Raw genomic sequence first — 20952 nt, forward strand, 5'->3', positions numbered from 1 at the left:
CTTTTTTCCAAATATACTACTACAAGCCCAAAGAGCAATTCGGGCTTTAGAAATTGCATACTCTAGATCAGCTGTGCTCAACCTTTTTTTCAAAGGGGCCACAAACACGCGTTATGCACGATGTCGCGGGCCACAAATAAAGAATTAATAAAGAAGGGTGATGTCCAAGACACAACCGCAATGTTAACATAGAACTTCGAAATTATTGCAGGCGAGAACAAACATTAAACAATTTTAAAAATGAAACTCTTTGATATAAATATTCGATAGTAATGACAAGAACCGATAAATGAATGCTTTCATTTAGTGAGGAGTTGTCTTTGTCATTGTCATATTAATTCTACGCATTAACATATAGGGGAAGACGGGGTAAGACCGTCCCCCTAAGAAAACCAATTTTTAGTTAAACTTCCTCTGGGATTTTCCCTGTTTGTAGTGCCGCATATCATTGATTAGCTAATAATATACTACTAAAAATGTGTAGCTGTTGGTTTTATCATTTTTTCTGGCTTTTTTCCATTAACTTTTGGAATGATAAAAATCACTTTTATTTTGCTGGCGGGGTAAGACGGACCACCCGCGGGATAAATCGGATCATGTCAATGTAAGACGAACCAAGACTTTTCAAACGTGCAGAGTTTGGAAAATATTCATGAAAAAATTATCAAATTTTCAGAATCTATAAAATCGTCCTTATATATCGTCCGTTCGCGTGGGTCTAAAATCTCTCAAAATATGTTCACGTGAAGGCTGAATGACCCTGAAGTAGGTGATGTCTTTGATCCTTTAGGTTTTCTCAAAGTCGTCTTTCGTTCTTTTTGTATACCTTTTATGTTTTTAGCAGCGGAAGTAACTTCCGGCTTCCGGAAAGATAATGTCGGATTGCGCCTTAAAACATTATTGTCCCGACATTTGCTTCGTCTGGTTGAATGAATGAGATATGTAAAAATATGGTGTTTTATTTGATATGAAAATCATTCAATATCACGACGTATGGCGCTTTTACCTCGTCGAAAATGGTCCGTCTTCCCCCTAGAGCAACTATTGCATTATTTTGCACTTCACACGCATTCTGTATTACATTTTACATACCTCTTCACGCAGGAAGAACCGGACCAATCTATGAAGGACTGGAACACTGGCAACTAACGGAATATATATTTTTTGCTGGAAAAATCCTTATTTTGGTTGCCTTGAAAATTAGATCACTTGCAATCGCAACCGACGATAGCTTTGTTTTATTTACACTTTCATATTTTACGAGGTGTTTCGAAATGACAAAAATATGCTATAAATGCTTCTTGCGTAACATATTTATCGAAATACTGAGCATTTCTTATAAAACTAGAAGTACCCGTCTAACCCTGTCCTCCCCTACTGTTGATTGCTCGCTGCACTGAAACTTAAATACTGATCTTCTTTGATATTCAAGTATCTTTTAGCAAAATTAAATTTCCAACGCTGAACGGTAACAGAAAATCAAAACCGAATCTATTGTGTGGTGGTGGCGGAGGCGAATGCAATAGCATCGAAACAAATTTTCGTCTTCAGTTTTTCACCGAAGAACACAATTCTCAACACTAAAAATTACCTTACTTCTAACCCGGAAACAATAATTAAAATCTCGAAAATTGAATGAACGATTGGAAAAAATCAGAAATAAGTCATAAACAATTTATCAGTCATCCAGTTAGCGACCAAGACTTTCCAGTCATCCAGTTAGCGGCAAGACTTTCCAAATTTCTCAAGGCGTTGTTTAGTTGAGTTTTTCAAATTGTTTTTTTTCCAATGCTAGAAGCGAATTAATAAAAAAAAAAAATTAAACCTCTCAAATTCAAAACAACGTCATTACACCAATAAAAATCCAAACAAACTACTGAATTCACATAAGCTACCTTTAGCTCAAGTAAATAAAAAATAGATTTTTAGAATGTATCGAAATTTCTAAAACGACAGCGAGGCAGGTGAAGATCAGCGCACTCAGTATGCATCGCGACATTCTTCTTGTACTACATACAGTGCGGCTTCAGGCGATCATATATTTATTCCACCATTAGCGTTATCTATTTTATAAAGCATAAAATGAACCATTTGTACAATCTCCACGGTATGAATACTGCTTTGGTTCTGCTTTACACTATGTTTGCTTCTTGTACATTCAGAAGATGCAATCAGTGTCGGAAAAAAAAGTTCAACACAAAAGCGAAATAAAAACCAGGCGAGCACAATATTTAGAGAACTTTCTCTGACAGTCAACGACATGCATCAACAAATCATAACTAAAATGGTCTTCGAGCAGGTACTCATGTTTAGAGATTTTTGTGATTTTCGATAGTTTGCTTTAGAAGCAGTTTTGAGCTGTTGAAACAAGTTTTTGGGCCAATAAGTAATCAGCATTACTCATACATCTTTTATCATTCGAACGAAGTGGATGACATACCACTTTGTTCAACCGACAAAAAGGTATTAACGCTCAAAACTTTGTTACCCAAACGAAATTTTAAATTAACACCCCACTACAGATTTAATTATAATGTGATGCAAAAATACAGAGGCACTCTTCGCCAGATGGCATGCAAATCGATGCTGCGCCCCCACCGAACAAAATTGCCCCATACTGTCGATATCGATCTTTCATTCCTCCTTAGAATCGAACAAAACCACTGCATGTGACATAAGTATTGAGAAAGATAGATAGCTGAAGCAAGACGACTTGAATCATGTTGATGATGTTTTGAATTATAGTCTTTAAAACTCATAACTTAATTCGCCTCTAACTTCAAAAAGGAGCAATTTGAGAAAGTAAACTAATCACTCGGCCTTGAGACAGATCATTTCGAAAGCCTCGATGCCGTCTAGTCGCTAGATGACTCATGAATTGTGAATACTGTAAATTGAAATCGCGAAAGCCTTGTTTATACTCAATGTATATAATACAGCGGAGCTTAGATTGCAATATTTGCTCTACTCACATTGTCCGAAGAACGAATGCTGCATTTGCATTTCAAGTGACCGGTTTACGCTTAATTGATAAGAAAATGTGTTTCCTTTCAATTTTCGTTAATTTTAACCATAACCGTAATGTCCGATTCTACTGGAATGCATCATCAAAATCCGTTCAGAGCTAAAATAATTATTAACGTTAAAACTACTTCATAAAAAAACGTGACCTGTTTTCTGATTTGCTATCAGTACTGAAAAACGTAGTCTTATGTCAAAAAATGGGTAATGATTTCATATTCATATTTTCATTTTTATTCTCTAACGTTAACAAGCATAACCCTAATGATCAGATTGAATATATTCAACAGATATTTAATCTACTAATATCCCTTAACTAGATAACTATCTAATGTGTAATTATGTGTAATGTGTCAACCTCCACTATTCTCATCGCATGTTTCGTAGGTGATTTCTTAAGTTTTCTTGATCGTTACACATTCAAATGCTACCTTAGTCACAGTTGTTAAGATGCATACTCCCTTGTTCTATTCTTTGATGATTTATTTGTGTACAAGCAACAGCAACAGCCAAACTGGAAGCAATTAAATTGAGTGCAGTGCTGCATTGATAAACTTCGGCATTTTGTTGCTGATAATTTGGTTAGATACAGCGTGCATCAACGAGAAAATGTTTCATCGGATATCGATATTGAGAAATTGCCCACAAACATGTGCGAACCGAAGGGAAATTCGAATATAATAATTATTTTTCGAAAAGTAATTTATTGATGAAGATGTTAACACTCGCCTATATAAAAATAAGTGTTATCCACTTATATTTCCTGTGACTAGGACGACGTCACCACAGGTGTACGATCATCACCATTCATCAAATCGCATCAATTTCACGAAGTTAATTTCCTCTCACAATTAGTGTTAACAAATTATAATTTGCATATTAATTCCAAGCCTATACCGTTCAACGGCGCCACGCGTTTCGGAAAATAATTGGTAAATTATCCTTCAAACCGACGCGTGCTCCGCGTCCACCGTGTGCCGGGTTATCGCTGTTGAGGTGACGAATAAATATTCATTCTCAGCACATCTAGCGAACCATAAGCTGCACACACCATACCGCGTCTGGCACGCTGTGTCTCGTGGAAGAACCCTGGGTTCGCTGTGGCAAAGTGTCCGACCAGTTTCATCCTTTAGAGCAAGGCACCTCAGCGAAAACTACTTCCTTTATCCGATCCGTTTGTCGCCGGGCATACAACAATCGCACCCGTTCATTTACAATCGATACAGATTTATGATTAGACGCGTCCACGATGTTATTGACGACTTAATTTATGAATTGTAATGTATACAATCTGTACGCAACTACGTGACAAAGTACTTGCTTAAAAAAGCGAAAATATTACCCAATGTGCGCAGAAGCGAATTGATTAATTAGAAGCGAGAGACCACAGCGTCGTTCCGTGCAATCAAGCTTGGAATTTAGCTTCCATAATTCACACGGTAGCACCGACCTGTGGATTTGTACGTGACAGCAAGGACGCGCACGGAGGGGACTCGTTCGTTCAACGGGGTATATCCAAATTCGGGAAGTTGTCATTAAGATTCCGCGACGACAGACGAAGAATATTTACGATATAGTTATGGAAATCAATCACTGCTAATTCGCACCAGGTTGACGCGAGTCGATTCACACCTTGTCCATTCCACATAGCTAGATGTACACAACAACGCTTAGGCGCCACGTTGTCTAGATCGCGTGTGTTCCGTCTGGATAGGAAAATGCCAACAATAGTCATAAAAAACACGCTTCATAGTGCTAGAAAGTGAAGCTGTAAAAAAATTAATAAAATATTTGTCGTAGCATAGCATAAACAATAATTGTTGTTATTTTGTGTTGTGATTTTGTAACTATTAAATGTATCATAATATTATTTTATATTGGTGTTGTATTACATTTTCTACAATGTCATTAACCTTCTTGGATGAACTTTGTCTTCCCAAGGCAGTGTTACATTTTTTTTCATTAGTATTTAGATTTAGATTTCGATGTCGGTTAATAGCTCTTGACTATATTTTTGTGTCAAAGGTTCGGAAACATTCATTCCAGCTTGAAAATAAATCGAACCTGAAGCTACAAACACGATACGTGAATTGGCACTGACTCTGCTAACCACTCGATTACAGGAGCTCACTTTGTCATTGATCGTAAAGGTTAAGAAATGTAATATTTATTCTATCATTCAATGGTTATCTGTATTACGTATCCCAATAACAGCTTTAGTTGTCATTACAACCAACTTTCAAATGTGTACCTTTGTGGGATTCCATATATTGTCCTAAGTTTAAAGGTTGAACCACACAATCCTTGTTAGAGTTCAATTTTTATATTTTAAATATATCGGTTATACATTACTGGGGTTCACGCTCGTTGTAAGACCATTGTTTCAGTCTTCTTATCATAGTCCATTGAATGAACTGAGCCACGAATAGCGCATCATCCTCTACCAGGTATATAATTAACATATAATTAGAATCCCACAACATTTGAATTCGAAGTAAGCACCGTTTGATTCTACACATTTTGATCATCTCTCGGGAAAAATGTGAATTTATTTCCAATCGTTTTTTATTGTTTCACCGAAAACCATTCGCCAACCCATTTTTCGATACCTATTTAGTTCCATTTAGATGCGTTGTCATGATGTAACTTTACCATGTCTTCGGGCCCATTACAGTCTTTTTTCCATGAATGAAAAGTTTAAGTTTACTATTTGTTGTCGGTAGCGAAATGTATTCACCGTATGTCATATATTTTTGATGATGATGTAGACTCACCGCAAAGGTTTGAACAGGCCGATTTATATAATAGATAATATTTATGTTTAACCGAATTAAGAGATTAGCATTATAAAACCAAAAAACAAAGCGAACTGACTCTGTTGCAGGCATCAATTTCTATTAATCGAACATTATATATAGGCAAAAACTGTAAAAGAAAAACAATGGTCATATCCGTATCGACATAATAACAATTTCAATATCAGGCCCAAAGTTTGTTCAAGGCATGTAAAGAAAATTTCCAACTCGGGAAGATTCTTGACAGATTGGGAATTGATCCCAATATCTAAAAGTGTCTACTTAGAACATGATAGACGTCTGCCACAATTCAGAAATACTCGATATAACCATCCGACAAAAGAAAGTTTACGACAAAAAAATTTTTTATGCCTTTATATAACAAAGAGTTCTGCGACCTACTAAACATAGAGTTGGGTGTTCTTGCATCATTCGCGTTTCTTGTATTGTATCTATGAACATAACTTTCTCTTTTAATTCGATCACACAAATATCGAGGCAGCAAATCTTTTAAAATTTTGAGGATGAACACCATTGTCAAGTAATAGATTCTCTGCTTCACAGATAGCCATTGTAGCGCGTCCAACATCAAACAAGAGGAAGTGTATCTACTACATCTTAAAATCAGACGCATTACCTAATTTTGTAAACGCTGCAATCTCGTTAATTGTGTGTTGATTGCAAAAAATAGGATCGACAAGCAAAAATCTATGTGCGGTGAAATCAAAGATTTGTACAATTAAATTTTACTGTTTACTGTCAGCTCTTTCTTCAAACGACACAAAACGCCGTACTCCTTGGCAATCTTCTTGATGACATTCATCAGGACACCGGTCACAGTTACGATTATGATCAAAATATTGTGATTATTTGAGATATTAATGAATAAAAACACGGGAAATTTATTAAGTCAACATATTTTTTCTTGGGCGATCCACGGAAATACTCTGGAGATGATGTCTTCTGTCTTGATGGTTGACATGAGATTTTTGGCGGTTTCAGAGTTATCAAACATCAAGTGCAATAGTATCAAAGTACAAGCCACGGGTATGAAACGCAAAAGTTCCTTCTGCAACTCAAGTTTTGTAAGAGGCTGGATTTCTGCACTACATAATTTGGCATGAATTCGGAAGTGGATGCCAATCGAATACTCTGGCAATGTTTCGGTGTTTGGATATGGTTTTCCTAATCAAATCTACCTGTAATGCTTCATTGTGGATTTAAAACTTCTGTTTTAACGAAATTTCTAAATCTAAATATCGCTATGAGCCACTGACACTTGTGAATCGCATATGCAGCGTTGGCCTCATAATCCTTTAGTTCTTTCGTGAAAACGGGTACTTCAGGCCAAGTTCGTCGGTAAAATGACACTTTCATTTAGACATTTGAAGAAAAATAACTTGGAATATCGAGACAAAACATTAAAACATCACGGTGGCCAGTGAAACAAAATCTCTAAAAATAGTTGAAAGATCTCGTGGAAGATCCAACTGCTACTCCTTATATATGCTCACAAAATTTTGGTCTTCAGTAAAGAAGGTCAGGACATGTCATTCTAAATCAGGATAAATGGTAACCCTACTTAAGTATGAAATTCAACAATTGTAATATGAAACTCAACATTATTCAAATAGACCGCATGTTCATCTTACCCCCACTGTCTGTCCTACCCATAAATCTCACCTTTAAAACGTCTGGTTTTCATAAATAAAAAACCCGCACTTTTGACAGTGGACCGCAAGCCAGGAGTTGGGTGAAAACCGGGAATAACATGCAAGCAAACCGAGAGGGCGGTGATTGTTCATTTCAAGTGGAATCCGAACATTTCGACGTGGGATTTGGGTAACAAAGTTGATAATTCATAATGTTTCGTCCAGAGGGCCAGGAAAGATTTGGACTGAATACGTACAAGGTGCAGAACTCCCTGAAGCGCGATTCACATACAACATCCACGTCACGATGCGTCAGTTATTCTTCCATGCAATTCCTATTGAAGCATTCACATACACCAGCAACGGCAAGTCGAAGTTGCCGCCTGTCGAAGTTTCCGTTGTCGGTGTATGTGAATGTTTGTATAAGAACTGCTTAGAAGAATAATTGACGCAACGTGACGGGACGGAACGTGAACGTGACGTGGATGTTGTATGTGAATCGCAGTTAAATCGGGATGAATGCCAGCAGAGTGTTGCGAAAATGCGCACCCACATACTTTACACGAGGCTGCTGACGAAATACCGGTGCTGCGTCATTGATGATAAGACCTACACCAAAGCGGATATTAAGCAGTTTCCGGTAGGGATCCCCGATTTTTGAAATTAATCGCTCATCGGCTAATCGAATACTTTTCAGCAGTTTGTTATTCGATACGATTAATCACCCCAAATAATCGATTAATCGATTAATCGTCACATTGAGAGAAATAATTAGTTAGACTAATATTTCTCATTTGCTGGAAAGCCATCTGGAATCGAAAAAGTGTTCATTCCGCCTGAAAATCAATTATTATCTTTTACGCTCCTCTAAACTCGTAAATGGAGCATAATTCGCGTTGACGGCATTGAGCTTCGATCATTTTTTTCTCTGAGCTTGGATCGACTAATCGAAGTAAATTATTCGTTCGCTTCGATTATTAGTTGCACAGTATTCGTTCAATTAATAATCTATTTCTGTAGGAAATATTCGATTAATCTATTAATCGAACGAATATCGGGGATCACTAGTTTCCGAGACGGGAATATTTCATGAGTAAGGATAAGTTTGCTGTGGATGCCCGTTTCAAACGAAAAACGCTTCGATGTGTCTGATTTGGCAGGCCATATGCACTTGTGACAAGCGGTATGCGACTCTGTCCGATCTGAACCGATTAGGCCATGGTGAAGCGCGAGCTTCGGAAACCTAAGGGAGAGGCGAAGGATGGAAAGAATGATGAGGACTAAAGAGGATAGGTGAAAAACGAAAAGAAAATGATGAAGAAGAGGAAAACACTGAGAAAAAAAATGGGTGGGTTATACCTATAATATAACCACAAGATTGACGTGGGACTACCTAAGCTTAGCAATCATTTCAGTGAGCAGAAGATATGAAGACATATCCTTCAATGCAATCTTGAATAACCGAGCCAAAGCGTTATGTTCGTACCCGTTCTTGTAATCCGTGTTAGGAAAACACTTTTCGGAGTGCAAAAAAGTGCACTTCTACTTTATATACTATAGAGGATTCAAACCTGAAAGTTCATTCGCCTCTAGTGTCTGTACGATTTTCCCAGGTCCCTGAGTTTAGGAGACCGTGTTAAGGAAACATATTCTAGTTTGCACAAAGGCAAGCGAGTACAAAAGTACTCGCAGTTTGCATTTATTAGCAAAGCCAATTTCCCCAGACATCTTGGTTTTGAAGTCTGTGTTAGGCAAACACATTTTAGTCGGAACAAAAATGCCCCCGACTTGTATGAATTTGCAATGTCAATTTCCTCAGACACCTTGGTTCTGATGTCTGTGTTGGAGAAACATATTTCAGTCGAAACAAAAATACTCCCGATCTGCATGAATTTACGATGCCAATTTCCCTACGCTCCATGGATTTGAAGTCTGTGAAGTCCCCCGACTTTCATGTATTTGCAATGCCGATTTCTCCAAGGCTGCTCAGTTTTGATGGCTGTGTTAGGGAAACCGTAAATCGGGCCAATCAAAACGAAGCAGTTAGGGGGTTTAGATAATGCTTAACATTTTACAGTTTTTCAATTGTTTATCTAATGAAAAATAACATTTTATTAAATGCGATAGAAGCGTAGAAATATTCCCTATCAATTGATGCAAACATCTTTCCGATCCAGTAAGAAATGTTCGAGTTATAAGCATTCGGAATCTTTCATTTTTTCCTGCATGTTCTGTGTTTAGGTTTTCATTTTACCTTACATATACTCCGGTTAGACGTAGTCCCACGTCAAAAGTAACCGAAACGATTGTAGAGGTTCTGATGGACGGCGTCAATCCCATATCTTATCCTAAAATTTAACCTAAATTTAATATAAGTTGAAAAAAAAATGCATATTCTGAACTACTGCAATAATTTGATTTAATTTCGATAACTACCAAACCTACGATAACCATTCCATTTAAAATGTCGCGACAATGATCGACTCACTGTTCGCGAATGACAGCACGAAGAAGGAGCAAGTATCCCTATTCCCATATTCCAATGTTCATCCCCATCCTTTTTCCCATGCAAGCCTCTCCCTTTCTTCCGAAATGCATTGTGTGGTGCATAACACAAATACAACCAGCAGCGAATCCCGGTGTACAGCATAAATGAATACCAACGAAGTGCATACAAACCGTTGCCTCCAATATTAGGGTAACACGGGGTGAGTTGGACATACGGGGTTTTGGACCACCCCTTTATCTCAAATAGTACGGCTCAACTTGGATTTTTTATAATATCATTTTCTTTTATTATTGAACCGTATGTAACTAACGTAAAAAAAACTTTGGTAAAATTCGACAGGTGGAAGGAAACGGTAGCATGAACACAACAAGCACTTTGATTGTTCTTCTGTTCGTCTCCAGAAGAGGTTCGTCTACAGAAGAGGAACAATTTGATGCAGCGAAACTGTAAGTTTGATAACAATAAATGAAATTAATTGCATTTTAATTTTTGCATGTTGTGTGGGTTGACATGGACACATTTCTTTGGGGTGAATTGGTCCTACAGGTTTAAGGCTTTTCTTTGATCTGATTGATTCCAGATGTCACGGAATTACAAAAAGAGGATGAGCAGACAACGTTGGAAGAAGGAGGAGCTTGAAAGAGCAACGCAGACCATCAAGAACGGATTTTCTTTGACCAACAACGAAAGTGTTCGAAAATGTTCGAACAACAGCGAAAAAATAAATGCAGAATTCGAGATGGTGTCAATCCAATTTTTCTGCTCTGGAATCTGACCAAGACACCTGGTATCGATCTGAAAACACTGTTACCGATTGTAACATTATTCTAAAATACTTTACATAAACATTAGTATGTTTTTTTCGATGAAACACACACTGGACCAAACCACCCCACAGACGGTCCAAATCACCCCGCATCAAAGTTTTCCATTCTCCAAACAAGCCACGTACCAAATCCTGTGCTATCATCTTGGCCTCCTTCAACCGAAGGAATCCGCCAATCTCCTCAATGGTGTGATCCACCACTCACCGTTTACGAATGAAAAACTTATAATGAAAGTAGGGGATTCAATTTATTTTCATAATATTTTGTAATTTCATATTAAAAGCTAATACGACTCCAAACACATTCAGGCGAATGACTTATGAGCTAGCTAGGGTTAGTCAAATGTGGATATTAACACTATGCCATCCAGTGACGCCACAGTGGTGGAGTGCGCAAAAAACGATCGACTTATTCAGCTTCAGCAATTCGATTCAATATTCGAATTAGCCTGAAATGAACATTTTCTGTAGGAATGTTTATGAATCGTTAATTATACAGACTGTTGATGCTGTAATATCGGTGCACACTTTTTATCAATGACATGATGCTGGCGTGACTGCTTCTTATTAAAAAGTCTGTGTTCATTGTTCGATCGGTATGGATGACACAGCTGGATAAATGTTGTACCTTCGGTCTAAGGGAATATTGTGTATCGTTTAGCTGAATTTCACTTCTAAATAATTATATCGGCGAATAAATAATAGTTTTCAGAATACATTTTCGTTATATAACATCAACGATCAATAGAACCAGGGTTGCAGGCAGTGGAATATTGATCTAACAACAAGGTCGAGTCGTCGTCAATTTTTGAAATGATCGGTATCCGGATCCCCCCGATATCATTCAGTATTGTTCAAATTGAACTATTTAAACATAGCTTATGAAGCTTATACCGAAAACAAATGAGCTATTTGAATCATAAAGTTACTTTGATTCAGGTTTGTGAAACACAGAGTTGTGATTTTTTCCAATTTGCCTGCAGTGTCTAGTGAACCTTTAACCCTTTGCAGTCGGAGTTATTTTACCTTGAAAGAGATCCTCTTATCTTTTCACGCTAATATTTTTTTTTATACCGAGTACCGTTACATTTTGTTCATAGAAACTCCGTATACATTCGTGGAAATGTTCACTAGACATTAAAATTCGTTTAGAAGTATTGAGTACGATTCGTTGCGTTGGTGACTGAGAGCAAACAAACGATCGCAAAGGATTAATCCGCTGCATACAAGTTGGTTAATTTCCAAACGACAGCTGTTTAGCATGAGGCCGTTTGTATCAAAATACCTCTCGCATCTGCGGCCAAATATATTGTAAAATTTGTAAAAAGCTATGCAATGATAGCAATTAATGTTTTATGTGCAAGTTTTCTAGCATCGCAATAAAAGGATTGTCATAATATTGGATCGTTTACATAGATATATGGTCACATTTAAGACAGTGGTAATTGCCTCGAAGACGCTAACTGCTAGTGAAATCCACAAATATAATATATTGTCACCTCTCCACGATCACTTCAATATAAACGTTTGACACATATTTTGCATTTGGAGAACTTTTGTCTCGTCGAAGTCACTTTGCTGTTGGTCGCCCAAGCCACACATTTTTTCTTGAGACGGAAGAGACCAATGTCATGCACAGACCGACGAGTAATGCAATTTATGTGTACCACTAGATAGTGATCTGGCCCGCCATCGCGGATCCTTTACGTTGTGGCGAGATAACGCCGTTAGTTAGACGGAGAGGAACAATTATTTTCGGAAACACCGCCGGCTGTTTACAGGTTATCGTACAGATCTAGATCGTGATTCATACGGACGGAACCCAGGCTCGTGTTTGTAACATCGGTGTGTTAAAACAGCTGCTGTCATCGATGCGCGTGATCGTTTATGCGTTTACCGTAATGTTATGATTATTATGGTCCAGAAAACTGCAAATGTGCTTTGCTAGAAATTACTTCCGATTGAACTTCCAAAGACGCCTAAACCAGTTCTGTTTTCATCAAGACAGAACCAGTTCGAGCCTGCGTAGCAAAATTTCATTCATAATATGATTCAGTGAGTCGATTAAAATAGTCACTGAAGTCACGGGTGTTTGCATGATCTCAGTCACAAGTCACATGGTAGATAATTTAGAAACTGGATCGGTAATATGAAGGTGTGTTTTATGGTGAAATGGATGGCTAGAGACAGAGCCAATGCATGAGCACGCCCTCTGGCGTCAATAAACGCTTACAGCAGACGCTAAGATGACTGATCGTCGTGCATGCGAGATGTAAAAATGTACAAATACTGTAACAGGGATCCAGCAGACGTGATTTGTTCATTTGCTCAAGCGCTACAATAAAAATAGAGGGATGAAAATCGTGCACTTTTCTTGATAACTTAATGGAAGTTGCATTAACTATACAAAGCTTGCGCTGGAAAAAATGTGATGACTATAGTGGTTATTCAACTGATACACCCAATAGTCTAGTTAATACATGTGCTGCACATCAGAGAAAAATGTGACTGGGCTGAGCACCAGAACTTCTTAGAAATAAAACTACATATAATTGTTGGATAAAGTTTAACGAAGTTTAAATAATATTTGGTCGAATTGCTTATGTTTTATGGAAATTAAATTAACACTAGAGCTATCAACCAGTCAAAATGACCGGTAGTATCATTTGTTCACAAGAATTTATTTTGAATTTTCTTCAATATTTTCTAATAATGTTATGACTCTTTTCAAACATAGTTTATATACATTGAATTTTTTTATATTTCATTTGTTATTCACACTGGTCTGTACGACGATCTTGAGACATGTATTTTTGTCCAAAAAAAAAGTAGGCCGTTTGAACTGCCTCACCACGTTTTGAGTAAGATCGTTTTTGCACAATATTATTGTATGTGACCCATTTTTGTTTATGAAATGGGCTTGGCAGATGGAAATCAGATCCATCGTGTTTTTTTGGTGTTAATTGGTGTGGCACCCAAACAACAACTTTGCGCAAATGGTTTAAAATTGTTTTATGGTCGATCTTTAGCTACGACTACCAACATGCCGGTCAACATCGATTATTTCTGTAATTTTATCGACATTCAAAGTAATCGATTTCTGTTTTCCCAAACCTAATATTTATTTTTTTAATTGTTATCAACATGCATTTTTCCCCTTAATGATATTAATGGAAATTCCGTATAAGTCCAATATAACGTTGCCGGGCCGCATTTCTTGAATAGTGGAATTCGGAACAAGAAACTATTATGTTTAACAAACATTGAAGATTTGAAACGGCTGAGTTGTATATATGGCAAGATGTTGAATTAAATTTAGTTTCATATAGAAGCCAATTATCGCGTAGCATTTCAACGAGCGGTCATTGACTCAGCTCAACTGCTTTGTCAGCTGAAACCTTTTTATATATACTCGTATATTCAATAAAGAACCTCACTTAGTTTTGTGCTCGCAACGAACACAGTTGTGTTTCATTTTACTCTATATAAATTCAAAATTAGTACGACAGAAAGGAACTCGAAGAAATGCCTGGCTCTGCAAAGCTCGAGGTTGAAGCAGAAGGTTGATGCTCTTCAAAGTCACTGGACATTCTGTCCTAGCCAATAAAACATTATACATAAAAAAGGCGTGGTTCACATCTGACGAATTTCATGGTAACTCATTTTAGGAGTTGGCAGTACCATCTCAGATAGCAGTGAAACGTTGTCGGTGTAAGGACATGGTTCATTTAAATAACTTTACATACTTGAAATCTCCGAAAAAGAATTGAACCACTTTTTGAAATGGGCCAACTTTTTTTTTCCTTTATTTTTTACAAAAAATTATAACTCTAAGATTTTTCGAAAAAAGTTGAAAAAGCCTCAAATTTAATCAAAAACTATGAGACCTACAAAATGTTGGTTAGAGAATGAAATGTAAGAAATTATTTAAAATTTCATTAAAAAATATTTTAAAAAAAATTTCAATTTTCAGTGGAAAAAATATTTTGAAAATCAAAACAGTTTTTCTCAAAAATATGTTGTTTTTTATATTCTGAAAAAATATATATGAATATCCCTTACAATTTTCAACAAATCACTCATGCATCGGAAGATGGGCACATTTTTTTTGAGAAAAATGAATTTCGATTGTTCAAATAGTTCCCTTTTCAGTGTAATTTTTCTTTTCAAAAAGTAGTCTAATTCTTTTTCGAAGATTTCAAGTATGCAAAGTTACTCAAATGACCAATGTCTTTACACCTACAACGTTTCACTGCCATCTGAGATGGTGCTGCCAATGGCCAGTCGAGTTGGCATGAAATTCGTCATCTATTCGTACGCGTTGCGTATCAAGACCCTTTAGTTGGCCCCGGCTTCCATAGCTAAGTAGTTGATGATGGTTTCTCCAAGGCTATCGTTTTGAAGATTAATGTCAGGTCAAAATGATACTTTTTACCCTAACGTCTCAGAGTGTTCTTTCCAAAAATAGGGTGCTTTTACGGAAATACAATAGTTGAAGTTTCTTGGCTATTTTTTATATATATGCGCCATTTTGAAAACTGTCCCTTGCTTGGGATTAATTGATTTGCCATTTCAACATTTTTATGAAAACCATTGGTCATTTCGAGTAACTTATCGCGCTCTTCGTCAATATCACGGTCGACATGAACTTTTTGCACACCATTTTCACTCTAAAGGGTAACATGTATTGTCAGAGAATACTGAATGGGCTGAAAGATCCCGGGATTTTTAGTGAAAACAATCGTTTTTGGGCAAAGTTGTATTTATTCCTAAACAAAGTTTCCTTCGAGGGCAATACACTTGGTATAGCGAGTTTCCAACATTTCGATTCCCTTTCTGTAGTACGCAATGCCTAAGTCTTCGAAATATGCCTCAGTGCCACTCTGTACACTGCCGATTGGACTCAGGAGTGTGGTAATGGCTGTTTTTGGTCGACGGTCAGCAAACGCGGCACCCATCGCACGGTATGACATACGCTATACCTATGTCATATCAAAATGTCGTGCAAAATGTATCCCAATCGTTTTTTGAAATGCATACGGAAAAAATATGGGTAAAATTGTTTGCGATGAAGAACAAATCTACCACTTTTCACGAAAATCCGAGAATCACTATATCGGTTTGGCATGGAATGGCTGTATTACCAACCGTATGTAAAACGAATGTCAGTTACAAAGCACATACCTATTCTACCAACGATTGATACATTCTACCACACGGTATTGGTAATTTTGTAATTTTGATGATTGTCATCTTAGCAACCGCGAAGAAAATCTGTCATTTAAAATTTCACCGTATGGATAGCAACGATATATCCGCTGGAATCAATAATTCGACTGTAATGTTCATTGGACCAGCTAGTAGTATCGTTAAAAGTTTTATTGTGCGGTGTAGCATAATATATTATCCGTTATTCGTAGGTGCATAAATTTCCAGCTAGGATATGCTGATGAAAAATACCAAAGATGAGTTCGCTCAAACCAGCGAAAACGCCGGATAATCTTCCAAGCCGGAGCTCACCAAAACCGGTCGCTTCTTGTCGCTACTGGCATCGGACTATGAACCCGAAGAAGCTGGTTGAGGTAAATTCGATTTTGCTTGAGACATTTTATTGATCAAATGGTTGCAGGTTGAATTTTCTCATCTCTCTCGGAACATGACGATGCGGATGATTTCAATCTAATACCGATGTTCGACAGAGACTAGTTCCACTACTGGTTCTTGCCCCAGGATAGTATCATCGATTGCTTCGTTGCGAAGGAGAGTTTTTTGACACGACGCTGGAGCACAAGGTTTAGAACGCTAATACATACATACCGGCTGCATGGAGGGGTATAATAATCACTTCATTCGAAAGATAAAATGTTAAAGAGTTATATGATTGTCACTTATTGGTAAAAAAAATTCGCTTCAAAATTGCTTTGTAAACAGGCTATTGAAATCATAACAATCTAGTTCATTGATGATGATTGCTTTTGTGGTGATCGGAGTGTGTTCCTAAACACGGACGCAAAATAAAGGCACCTGGAAGAAACCATCATTGCGAATACATGCAGGCTGTGATTTCTTTTACTCACTTGCAAATGCGCTCGAGCAAAGGAAGATTTGTGCATTCGGTTCCCGAGATGGAATCGTATCCAAGTGCATCATGTTTTTGTTCTGCTTTCGCATGGAATGGTCACGAAGGAATGTTTGCTTGTAATTGTGGTCCACCGAAGGAAGATTTGCGCATTCGGTTTCAGTGATGCAATCGTATCCAAGAGCATCCGTTTCTATTCTGCTTCCGCGTGGAGGGATCATGAAAACTCTCATATATTATTCTTACGAGAACAAAATTGAATTATGTATCAAACTTCATCAGTTGCTTTTGTAAAACCTCGCAAACCCAACGATTCTTTTCTGGACCACCAACAAGTTGGAAATACTTGAATTTCATGTTAATAACAATTTCATACTCATACTCATCCACTCACACACTTACAAGGGAAACTTTCAGCAATCTTTAGAAATAATTATTCATTCATTCATTGAGAACTGATTCAGATGCAAGATGCAAACAAGTGATTACAGAGCCAGCGGTAGTTCTACGTCTACCCTGCGGTTATATCACAGACATCCCACTTCTAATTTTTTTCAATAAGAACGAGACCTACGTCAAAGTGGAAGGGATGGAATTTTCGGTATCTGATGTCGACTGCTTGCAAGTGAATTTAGTTGCACAACGTAATATATAAATAGTTTTATTTATTTTCTACTAGCGAAAAGTTGGTAATGTGCCTATTTCCAGATTTGAATAATAATAAAAAACTAAGGGTTCTATCCGAGACACGACCGCTTAGGACGTAGGACTACGCAATCTTTTTTTTTTAAATTTGTTGGTTTATCATTTCGGATATATACTTATACGCTAGCGACAGCTTACTCACTATTCAAGATTGAAGTTTACTTCGCAAATATTCTCTTTTCGCTATCATCCTTCGTTGTTTCTATTCTAGCGGCTGCATAAGTTGCCCGTTATTGACAGCACTGTTCGGGAAAACACACAAATGGACAGAACAAATATATGGGAAAACAGGAATGTTTTCAATTTTCATCAATTTAAACCATATACAGATTATGGGATTTTAATTTGGAGCATATCAAACAAATCTTAAAAAAATTCCGATTCGATGGGTATGCAAATCGTTAAAATCCGTTCACAGCAAAAAATAGCTGTTAACGTTAACTTTGTTTCATAAAAACGTGACCTGTTTTCTGATCTGGCACCCTTAATGTAAGACGTAGTTCCAAGCCAAAAAAATAATATTATATGTAGCAACAATAAAGATAAATTATTTTGAATCGTTTTCGACCATATTTAGGGTATATGTTGAATCGACGGCGAATAATTCGTAGGTCAAAGATTGACTAATCATTAGTATTATTTACCAAAAAATTCGTCATGTGTACCAGTTTTTCCAGAGAGTGTATGTTCTACGCCGATAAGTATACGGCCTCCATCGCTGCAAAAAGTAATTGAAAATTGAACTTCTTTCGAGCCATCCGAGGTAGCCATTTGTCGGAAATAATATTCAAATAAAAAAGACAAAGAATTGTCTTTAAAAAAAGAGCAATTTATGGCAAACAATACTATTTATCTATTATTTTATGTCAATTTAAATAAGCACCTCATTCTTAAAAGGACCTTGTAGAACAGAAGAAAAGAGTACGGCTTTGTAGATAATACAATCGAAATTAAATTAAAGGAGCAGAATGCGGTAAGGAAATTTCTAGTGATGTTTGAACCGCAACAACTTCGTAATATATAAACATCTGAGGATGAAATATACTTACTTCTAACGTTGCAATCAATCGACGAGCATAGACATTTTTTACCCCCAGTGCAATCCTCTATAATGTTCCTCTAATTTTCTCAAAACATTCTTTATATTTTCAAAACCTGTTTTACCATCTGAAATTTTTTGGAGGTATTTTATGGTCTTTGGAGGTTAGAGAGCCGATTCAGGACCATCTTCTCTTAATTATAATTTCCTACGAATAACATGAGCCGTAACGTATATGTTTTGGCTTAAGTTCAAACTAGTACACTACCAGCTATTATATAAATTTGAAATTCTCCTCGGCAAGAAATTCTTCACGGTTCTTTATAAAATTTACCGCGAAAAAAAATGAAAACGAGACCATTCACTTGATCAGAATAGATATTTTACATGACAATGATGAAGATACCTTTGCGAAAACAGTAAAAGTTAACTCGTAATTCACCTCACAACACAAAATACGAATATACCGCATTAGCTGGGCATATTAAAACACGCACGAGTGACGCCCACTATTTTGATACGCAAGGATATGCAAATACATTCATGAAGTGCCGCATGCGTGTTGCACCGGCTACTCAAGTGACTTACTTAATAATCTTCTCGTGCACCTCTTCCGTTGTGTTGAGGTGTAGAATGCTGGCCTCGATCTTGGCCGGAGGCAATAGCAACCGTTGGATTTCCTCCGGGGTCATCGTTTTGTTTTCCGTTGACACAGTCGGCTCGGTAGAACTCGTGCTGGAAGCTGTGCTGCTATTGCTGTTATGTGATTCGGTTGTGCCGCTGTTGCTGCTGCTTATGCTGTTGGATGCGATGCTCTCATTGTTCGCGGATATTGTACTTTCGTATTCCATTATCAGCCGCGTTGTATCGATAAGTTCCGTCTCGTTCGCCAGGTTCGACGGGGTGTTTGCTGCGGGCACTTCTGTCGTTATATCATTAGAGCCTACGGTGGCGAAATTTTGCACTGCAACAAGTAAAACGAACACTATCGCGCTAATATGAACCACTGCTGACTGCATTTTCACGATTGCTTTATTGCCTTCAGTCATGAATGATTGATAAAATTGCGCGCTCAAATTTCGGCGGTTCCTTGAAGTGGCATATTTTTGGAACGGTCACACAACTTCTCACTTAAATCATCACCATGGGTATTTCGACTTCCGACCACTCATCACAATAATTATTGTTAAAATCAATCCAAAAATGTGTAAACAGTCCCACAAACTAGTGTGAGAAAATCACATCCAGAAGCACCTCTTCGATTGGTTTACTGTCGTGTGTCACAAAGTTGATTGAATTGCACCACTTGACGAATATGGATTACCGATTGTTTGAACACCGCAGGTCCCTGGCCAGTCACTCCAATACAAGCTATCGATTGGCGAAATCCACTCGAGAACGACCGGGAAGTAGGAAGGAACTTAGACGAGCTCTTAGAACTAGAGCAACGGTACACACGCGACTTGGCAGGACTAGAAAACGAACGCGCACATCTGGCGTTGAAAACAGTTTAGTTCTGACTTAACCTGTGCGGTCGGTATCCATCTATGAATTCACTAAGGAATGAACCGATCCGAAGCGAGCGGCACCGATTTTATTCGAGAGGCGATCGTTGTGGCTCGTGCTTATCAAGACGTATGGGTATGCGAGAGAGACGATAAACGCCGCTTGTAGACGCTTGTGATCTGTTGATAGTGAGTTTGAACGGAGCCTATGAGGAAGAACGCCTATATCAGGGATGCCAGTAGAAAGTGCACTGGAAGGGCAGAAGTGGCGCTCGGCGCTCTTATTAACTTTTGTCTTTACAGAGAAATGGGCAGCTCGGGCTGTATGGGTTTGTGAAAATTATTCCGTAAATCTATATGACCAAGATACGAACGGAAGAAAATCGCTTTTTTCAATATTGATGGTATCTACCATATTTGTCTATTTGGAGGAACACTGTATAATATTGTGGTGAAAGGCCTGGTAGTGCCCTAAGATATTAGAATCGGTACGCCTTCAGTCGAATACTTCTCAGAACTAGATTTCGAATTAAATGTTATTAGAAGAAAATGTCTATACTCATGATAGTTTAAAGGTACAAAATGAGTTTTGCGATTTTGAATCCTCTTGAATGAAAATTCGAGCTTTGGGCTTGATACGTGCCATTAACTTCTGCGCAAGCTGCTGGTCAACCTCATCAGTTGCTTTTTTCCATTATCTGGTAATTGCAGTAGTATTTTCAGCCATTTTTTACTCTTCTTCAGTTTAGTTTGGATGATACCTCAATACCTTTCGATTGAGCGGATTTCCGAGCTGTTTTGGGGGATTCATTTCTTTTTTA

The 20952-nt window shown here is 37.6% G+C and overlaps 1 protein-coding gene across 2 annotated transcripts in view; it reads right to left on the reverse strand.

The window, feature by feature from the left end:
• Positions 1-20362, reverse strand: part of LOC129778989 (pH-sensitive chloride channel 2-like) — a 38762-nt gene extending 18400 nt beyond the window's left edge. Inside the window, exon 1 of one of the 2 annotated variants that reach the window (XM_055786208.1) lies at positions 19215-20362. In XM_055786208.1, the coding sequence (XP_055642183.1) occupies positions 19215-19675 (461 nt within the window). In that variant the 5' untranslated portion in view covers positions 19676-20362. The remainder of the gene's footprint in view (positions 1-19214) is intronic. The other variant, XM_055786209.1, reaches the window with a different exon arrangement.
• Between the last annotated feature and the right edge of the window lie 590 nt (positions 20363-20952).

Source organism: Toxorhynchites rutilus, chromosome 3 (assembly GCF_029784135.1).
Source record: "Toxorhynchites rutilus septentrionalis strain SRP chromosome 3, ASM2978413v1, whole genome shotgun sequence".
NCBI classification, from domain to species: Eukaryota; Metazoa; Arthropoda; class Insecta; order Diptera; family Culicidae; genus Toxorhynchites; species Toxorhynchites rutilus.